Source organism: Oxyura jamaicensis, unplaced genomic scaffold (assembly GCF_011077185.1).
Source record: "Oxyura jamaicensis isolate SHBP4307 breed ruddy duck unplaced genomic scaffold, BPBGC_Ojam_1.0 oxyUn_random_OJ93559, whole genome shotgun sequence".
NCBI lineage: Eukaryota > Metazoa > Chordata > Aves > Anseriformes > Anatidae > Oxyura > Oxyura jamaicensis.
In genome coordinates, this window is record NW_023311918.1 from 1 (window position 1) to 8,734 (window position 8,734).

General features: G+C 61.5%; 1 protein-coding gene across 1 annotated transcript; it reads right to left on the minus strand.

Annotated features, from left to right (window-relative positions):
* Positions 1 to 354: 354 nt before the first annotated feature.
* On the minus strand, positions 355 to 8,695 carry LOC118160103 (protein EFR3 homolog B-like; the record flags this gene model as incomplete). Its single annotated transcript, XM_035314637.1, has 4 exons — positions 8,565 to 8,695; positions 5,926 to 6,076; positions 2,158 to 2,279; positions 355 to 504 (listed from the first exon to the last, which is right to left on the minus strand). Coding segments are annotated over exons 1-4 (530 nt in total), but the record flags the coding sequence as incomplete, so codon positions are not given.
* Positions 8,696 to 8,734: the final 39 nt, after the last annotated feature.

Consider the following 8,734-nt stretch of genomic DNA (forward strand, 5'->3'; position numbering starts at 1 on the left):
TTTCCCCCTCCCTCCTCCCCTTTCCCTTTTTTCCCTTTAGTTGAATTAATTAATAATCATATTTCCTTAATATTTTTTCTCTTTAATTAAACTATCCTTATCTCAACCCGTGAGTTGTTCTCTCCTTTCCTTCTTCCCCTCCTCATCCGAGGAGGGGGAGCGAGGGAGCGGTGGTGGTGTTCAGCTGCCTGGCACGGTGAAACCGCCACACGCCCACATCATCCTCCCGCAAGGACACTCGCGGGGTTTCCCCTCCGACCTCCCACACCATTTTTCACACGAGGTGCAGGCACGAAGCAGCCCACGACATTTGTGACCCTGAAAAACCCCGAAGCTGCCGGGCAGAGCCCTCACCTCTCAGCCTCCTCCACGTGCTGCAAGTTGAAGAGCAGCGAGGGCACGATCTTGTCCATGTGCTGTGGGTCCCAGATGTTGGCTTGAAGCTCGTCGTTCACCGTCTTCCTCACCACCCCTTGCAGGCCTTTAATGCCAGACATCCGGATCCTGGGGAACGAATTGACATCCAAAGGTTACCCACCTACACACACACAGACAGAACTTCACGCTTATGTATATAAAACGGGGTGGAATTGTACACAAAGTTGGAGAAAAGGTGCTCATTTCTGCCCCGCGGGAGGGGTTCACACCGACGGTGCCCCAGTTCTCAGCTGCGGGCCTGGTCCACCCCAGGGATATCACTCTGCCCCGCATCCCGAAAGGACTCGGCTTCCTCTGAGCCGACAGATCCGAGCAGGAACGGCTCTGAAGCAGCCCCGATGGTTCTGGCAGCAGCAGGCGGCTCCCATCCGCAGCCTGTCCTGGGTAGCCCCCCAGGAGAGCTGCAGCCACGCGCTTAACCCGGATGGAGAGGTGGCACCGGCAGCCCGGCTCCTCCCGAGGGATGGATTTGGCCACATTTTGTCGCTTCCCCTGTTCCCAGCAGCCACAGCACACCCCCGGGGAGCATCTGCCCGCGACACTGCTCTTGAAGAAGGGCCACCGAGCAGCAGCAAGGTGGCAGGAACACCGAGCCCTCCCTTTTTAATGGCAGGAGAGGCCGAATTCCTTCCTGCCTCCGACACAGCGTCGGCAGGGCCCTAGAAGTCAGTCGGAAATAATGAGCCTCTAGCCGTTACTTCCTGATTAAGGAAAAGAAGCAAGCCGGCAGCGGCGACAGGAGGCTGCAAGTCCCCCGAGAGGAGCAGCAAATCTCAGGGGTTCGGGGTTTCACCCCTCTGGAAGGCGCCTGCAGCTCCGGGACCGGCACCAGTTTCCCTCAAAAATTGCCCCTGGCAGCAGCCGCCTCCCCTGCACAGGCTCCCAGCAGCAGGCACGGCGCTGTGCCATCAGCGCCTCGCATTTCAAGTGCCGGGTTTTTTGAAACCCGCCCAGCTTTGGCAGCAGTAAACAACATTAATCTGTCTGCTTCTGTCCTAATTAATCCCCTCAGGGTCCGTTTCCCATCGCAGCAAAGCTGGTCGGTGCTCAGCGCTGTCTGGAGACACGCGGCCACCTTTAGAGGTGGCAAATAAGAGCCGGCGGCTGCAGGAGGCACCTTCGGAAGGAGCATTCGTTCTGCTGGTGCTCCCCAGCACCGTCACCTTTCGGAGCTGGGACCACGATCGTTTCCTCGCCTTCTTCTCTGAGCTCCGGCCCAGCCCCGGAGCAGAGGCGAGCAACGTGTGAGGAGGCAGCTCAACGGGCAGCCTGCAGGTGCCACCTGCCCGCGTTTTGCCCCGAAACGAGAAGTTTGAAGCGTGCTGAGCCCAAGGGCACGTTTGTCCCTTGTCGCGTCGCTGGCTGTGCTCCGAGCCGGCCCTGCTGCCAGGACAGAACACGCAAACTGCCTTTTCTCATCTTTGCTCATGTGCTGCGCTGCTTCTTCCACGCCTCTGTTTCATCCTCCCGTAGAGCCAGCAGGGCTTAACGTGGGGAAAATCAAGGAGGGGAGAGAAGAGCAGATGATTTTAAGCCCAAGAGCGCCCAGCTCTGGGGAATCACAGCACCAAGCGAGCGGCGCATGCAGCCTGCATCCAACCTGCTCCCAAAATTAGGCACTTCTCCAGGAAAAAAAAAACAAGGCTGAGGGCACAGGGAGCCCCCCAGCACGTCTGCGGAACCAGGGACACGGCTGCTGGCCCCGCTCGTGGCACTCACTTCGTCCGGATCTCCAGGTCGTCGTGGCTGGAGTGGCACATCTCACTGAAGCGGGAGACAAAGAAGTCGTAGCTGCGGTGGTAGGACGGGGTGTCCTCCTCGATGTTGGCGAACTTCACGAACTGGGAGAGAAGAAACAGAGGGTCAGCACAGAGGCCACGACAAAAAGGGCCTTAACTCCTTTCCAGACCAGCAAACACGCACCAGGCCCCAGCAGCACCACGAAGGACTCCGCTACGGCAGCTTGCACGCGCTCAGGGCCACAAGCCAGCTGCACCCAGGACGTCCCCGAGCAGGAACGTGTCACGGCACAGCCCCACCGGGCTGCAGCAGCACTCCGGGTGCTCTGGGTGCTGCCAAGCTCACCGCAAACCCCGGCAGAGGGCACGCACAAGTGCAGCAAGGCTCCGAGTTAAAGACAGCCCAGGTCTGCCTGCAGCCCCCGGTGATCTGAAGTCCTGGCCGTGGTTTCTTTCTGTGTGTTTTTTTTTTCCCCACTCTGGCCACACCAGAAAGTTTAGGGGGAAGAAGGGATGACCACGTTTTTGAGCTTTGTTCTGAATTCATAAAGTTATTCAAAGGGTCGGGCAGGAAGGGGAGACCTCGGCCCCTGCAGTCACACCGACAGGAGTAAATAAAAAAAGGGCAAAATAAGTAAAAAGTCCGTAGCACGAGAGTGGCCTCAAAATCCGAGGCATCAGCTCCTGGCCTGAGCGCACGCAGGGCAGGGATAAAAGGGAACGAGCAGCTGGCAGAGAGCTGGGGGGGCTGAAATCTGCTGGTTGCTTTTGCACTCCTGCTGGCAGGCCGGGAAAGCTGAGGCCACTTGGCACGGGCACGCGAGGAAGGGAGAGGATGCTCCCTGTCCGGGCAATGCCCTAGAACCACCCCCCGATTGCACCCAGAGAGCTGCGTAGGAACTCAGGAGCCGCTCGCTAAAACCGCTCTCTGCCAGGCGAGGAAAGCGGCCAAGAGACACAGAGGAGCCCTTGGGCAAGGGCCAAGCCCTGACCCGCCGGCAGAGGCGGAGGACGGAGCCACGCACGCCTACCTCTGTGAGCGAGACGTCTCCTGCCACAGGCACGTGCTGCAGGCTCCCTCCTGCCAGACGGGGATGCTGCAGCAGCACGGGGCGCTGGCGCTGGCTCAGCACCGCCACCGAGAGCGGCACAGCTTTGCGGTTGGACGATCCCGCGTCACTCGGCCGAGCCACGTGGGGCGGCTCAGAGGCTCAGCCTGAGGTTTCAGGATGGCCGTGAGCATCCTGGGAGGATCAGACTTACCTCCGGGAGGGGTTTCTGTCCGGGGTTTTTCCGCCCGGCGCTTTCTGGGTGCCACGCAGCACCTCCTTCCTCACCCTAGGGGCAGGCTCTGCTCTCTTCTTGCTCTCTGCGTTTGCCGGCATCCAGCCACGAGAGCAGCAGGCGAACGGCCCCCGGTGCCCCTCGGCGGCTGGCAAAGCCAGCGTGCCCGTCCCAGCACTCGTCACCCGGGGCCAGGCACGGATCAGCACGCGCCCGCTGCGCCAGGCTACTCATACCGTCAGCTGCAAAGGCTGGCTCGGTACCGCCGCAGGAGCTGGCTCAGCCCCACCAGGAACCGTTCCCGGAGCACAGGGACCGGCTCCGGCTGATAAAGCTCCTCTTACTCAGCAGCAAAACGCAGGGCTGTTACATAAGGAACCTCTGTACCACAACGTGGTGCTTTGGTTTGGGTTTGTTTTTAAGCTCATGGCAACTCCACGTGCAGCCGGAGGCGAGGGCAGGACGCGCAGCAAGGAGCGGGCACCGGGCTCCCCCGCGGGAGCCGTCCCAAGCACCCCCAGAGCCAGGAAAAGTCGTGAAATAAGGAAGGAAAGGGCAAATCCTCGGCAGAAGTGGTTGAGGTTGGCGGCGAGCTGAGGACCAGGCACCCTCCAGGTGCTGTCAGCGGGTGCTGAGCACCTCGTGGCGCCCAGCCCGCGCGCAAGCTGCCCCTGCAAGGGCAATTGTGGGGGGTGCCCACCCCGGTCCCACTGCCAACCTGCGTCCCGGGACGTAAAACGGGACTGGGACACGGATGGCAAAGTCCCAGCGAGAGCTGTGCTGCCAGGGAGGGCACCAAAGCTTCGGGGAGAGGGATCTGGTGCTGAAAACAAAGCTGAAAAGCTGCTCTGGGGCTCCACGACCCGTCTCCCACCGCCACAATTTCCAACGTTGGACCACAACGCTGCTCCTGCGGGGCTGCGCAGGGGTAACGCCGCCACCAAGAAACCCATCAGACACAAAGGCGTCGGGAGAGGAGCGTCAGGAAGGGGGAAGAGCCGTTTAAAAGGACGGATCCACGAGGGTCTGAGGCAAAAGGAACTGGAAATGAGACAGTTCCTACCCGAAGCAGGGACGGCGCCCGGCACCCTCCTAAGGAGGGGGAGGAACCGAAGTGGATCTGAGCTGCCGCTCCCTATGTTCACCCCGGGGGATTACACGGGGGGGGCTGCGGCATGGCAGGGCGCTGGCGAGGAGGGAGATGGGTGGCAGGAGAGATTTCACGGGGAATGACTCACCGGGAGCAGGTTTCTATAAACAACCTCCTCCCGCCTTCGCCATCAGCTCCGTTATTGTGAAGGCTGCTTGAGACGGCACCCGCTAATTAAGCCCGAGCCCGAGGCGCATTCCTCGTTAGCAGATCCAGGGAGAAGCGGCTCGTTATCGTCGCTCACTTCGCCATGAGAGCCCGCGAGGTTTCTGGGCTGTTCGCCCTCCAAACGCCGCCGCGCTCCGGAAAACCAAGGGAAAAAGCCCCCTAAAATCACCACTCCTGATCTGGAACCCACCACCGATCGCTGCCCACGGTTAAACCACAGAAACACGCTGCCTCCTGCTCCAGGGTGCCTGTGTCGAGGCCAGGACCCTGAAATCTCTGCAGGGCACCGCTCCCATCCCGAGGAGCTTCCCCAGGCAGCTCCTAGCAGCACGCCACGAGAAAACCACCCCGGGAAGGTGCTGTCAGCAGCGGGCAGCCCGGTCCTGCTGAGCCATCAGTGCTCCCGCTCCTCCCCGAGCTGAGGATGAATAAATAGGTTTGCCGACAGGCAGCTCCCAGCTGGGAGCAATTGGCAGCCAGGGAGAAGGGGGTGGGAGAGGTCTCCACCGCCCGTCCCTCTCCCATCACACGGCAGATAAAAGAAGATTAGGGCTGAGCTGTCCCTGAATTTCTCAGACACTCCAGAGGGCATCTGCCTAGCCCGCCCCGCTGCCCAAAGGAGGTTCGGCTTCACCTAACCCCTCTTTTTTTTTTTTTAGGTACCCCCAGTAGCTCACAAGCATCCCCACCGGCTGCCGGCGGGGATCAGCAGTTTGGATGCCGTGAGGCCGTCACCTCGCTCATTTTACGGCTGCGACTGACACATCCCCGGCCTGGCTAAGCCGTTTATTTGCTCTGATGAAGCCAGGCCTTTTAGGAACACAAAGAGCTCCCCAAATCCGTGGGGATCATCCTAAGTCGGGCTATTGTCTGAGACTGCTGACGGCCCCCGCGTCCTCGGGCTCCTTTTGGAAGAGAGGAATTTGAGAGCCGGGGGCACAGAGACAGAGATCGCAGGCAGCAAGTGGCGGAGACGGCACGCGGGCAGCACTGCTGGGGGCTCCAAAACCTCACACATCGCAGGGCTCACGTGGGGGGACAACCACCCGCCCCTGTCCCAGCGGGGTTTTCTGCCCCGTGCAGGGTCGCAGGGGCCAAGGGCAGGGGCAGCAGGGCGCCGCCGCCTCCCCCCGCGCTGCTACTCACCGAGTTGGTCCCCAGGATCTGCAGGTTGGGCTTCTCCGACTCCAGCAGCTTGGCCACCATCTTCAGGAAGCTCTCCACGAAGAGGTTGATGCTCTGGCAGTGACAGGCCATAAGGAGCTGGTCCAGGGCCTCCATGGCAATGCAGACGTACCTGGGAGCGGGCAGAGCTCGGGGTCAGCACGGGCACAGCCCCGCGGCCCTCCCTCTCCCTCCCTTCTCCCAAATCGCCCAGGTGCTCCCCAGTAAAGCCAACCTAACAGCAACCTTCTGCCCCAGCTGACCCAACGGGGAAAAGTTCACATCCTAAAGAGCCTCAGGAGGTTGTTAGGCTGCTCCCAGCATCCCCCCTTCTAAGGAGGGCTTGGATGTCCCAGGACCAGGGCCGCCAGCAGCACCGTGCACCCCTCCCCGCGTTCCCTCTGGGCTCCCCTTGCCTTCAGCCGGCCTAATTCCCAAGGTCCTGGGGCGAGGAGGATTTCCTCCAGCAGGAGCTAGATCCAGGCTACTTCTTAAACCGTTCCTGCCACGCTCCCTGTGCCAGAGGAAGCTGGAAAGCCCCGTGCCCGGCACCGAATCTCAATCGTGTGCCCGTTCCGGAGGTGGCGACCGACGACGCAGCGACTGCGGGATTTGTCGGGCGTCGCTTCGCATCCTCGAGGCGAATTGGACCGGCTGCGGAGGGGAAGCCTGCCGCTGGCAGGCCGGTCCTGCAGCACTCGCTGCATCGGGTTCAGGAACGCTGCAGCAGCCGGAGCTGCTTGCGGCAGGACCACGGCGACCTCCAGCTGCTTCTTGCCCCCCGTGCACGCACAGAGCCCAGCGGAGAAGCGGGGCGCGACCTCCGACTGCTGCGAGCAGGAATTTCTCCCAGCTGAAGATGCCCAAAAGAAGCAGTGACTGCACGGCCTCGCAGCTCCAGCAGGACTTTTGAGCTACCCAAACACCTGATACGGATCCAGGGCCAAGACACGGAGCACAACAAACTTCCCAGCTCCTTACCACCTCCCTCCGACTCCTGTTTCCGTGCAGCCCTGAATCTTTGCACCACAGCAGCTCGCATCGAGCCAGGATCTCCCGCCGCAGCAAGAGGTGGCAGGCACAGAGCTGCACCCTTCATACCGAGCACGATTCATCCTTTAACCTCGATGTTGGGCTCCAGCTCCTCGCGGGGCCAGACCTGCAGCCTGGGTGACGCCCAAAGGCAGCTCAACACAGCGAGCTGCCCGCCTGCCTGCGCCAGCCCTAACCGCACGCTAAAGGGCAGCCGGGGAGGAAAACTGCCCTCTCACGGGAAGGAGCAAGTCCTAAACCTCCTGGTAAAACACAGCAAGACCGATCCTGTCTCCCGAGGCCCCAGGAAGTGGTGGAACCTGCCTGCACGCTCGAGTGGATTCCCCGGTGCCCGGTGGCACGGTTGTGCTCACGCCGCAGCCCGTCCTTCAGACACCGCTACAACTCGTCCAGGTACCGTGAAAAATCAGCAGCCGAGCGTTCCTGGCCCTGCCAGGCTCCGACCCATCTGTCAAACTGGGTTAAAAAACGGCCCAGAGGGAAAAAGGGCGCGAAGAGGTGAGCAGCGAGCAGCAGGAGGCGTCAAGTTCCTTTCTGGTAGGAAAGGAGGCCGGAAACATCACGTGGCCGATACTGTCGCGACAGCGTGACTTCTCTTTTCGGGGACGTTTCAAATCAGGCTTCAAAACTTCGCCTGCAGGCACAGGAGGACGGGGAGGGAATCCATCCCCCTTCCAAGGCTTGCCATTAGACGTCAGACCCCTCCGGCAGCCTTTCTTCTTCCCGGCGTCGCGAGCAGAGCCCCGGTAACAGCCGCCGAACGGCGGGCAGAGCTTTGGACGTCCCGTCACTCCCGGCGACGGGTTGAACGCGGACGAGGCTTTGAAGGTTTGCCAGCTTTCACGCTGCTGAGGCGGGCGGCTGGCTCCTCTTCCCCCGGGATGAAAGGCAGGCTGGAGCTCGCAGCACGAAGCTGAGCCGCGGCTTTGTTCAGCAGACGGCGAGGATCAATCCGGGAGCTGTTTCAAAGGGAAGGAGCCCGTCCCGAGCTCCCCCCCCTGCCCCGGGGGCGCTTCTAATCGGGGCGCTCAGCTATTTCCAGGCAGGTGCTGCCTCTCCCTGCGGTAAACACGGCAAAGCCTTGGGGGGGTGGGGACGTGGAGAGAACGGGGACCAGGCGGGACCAAGCTGGGCAGAGCCAACAGAGCAGTCCCCGGGCAGCCCGACGCATCCCCACCGCGTGCTCTCTCGGGGGTTTTAAAGGCCAGGAGGGTGCCGCAGGCTCCTGGTGATGTCCCAGAGGGGTGACGGCAGTCTTGCAGCTGGGGACAAACGCTGTGCACGCACAGAACCCTCAAGCAGAGGCATCCCAACCCCAGGGAAGTGCTGTGTGGCTCCCAGCTTGCCTGGCTCCTTGTAACTTTGCAAAGAGTTTGCACATCCCTGCGGGCTCCCGCCTCGCGGTTCTGGAGGCAGGACACGCTCCGGTCCCTCTGAAAGCTTCGGGACACCCTAGAACACGGACGAGCTGCGTACCCCACACATTCCCCTTACCCGAGACCCCGCTCCTATCTGCCGGCCCGTCTTTACGATAACAGAGGGGGGCGAAACATTCTCCCAGCCCTCACCCGTATCGGTGCCGGCTCACGTCGCGGATGAGCCGCTCGGAGAGGTAGGCACCGATGCGATCCAGCTTCTCCGGGGCCGACAGGGCGTAAAACGTCAGCTTCTCCATGTTGGTCTTCACCAGCCCATCCTGAAAGAGAGCAAAGCAGGTGTACTGGGTCTGGCTGGGATG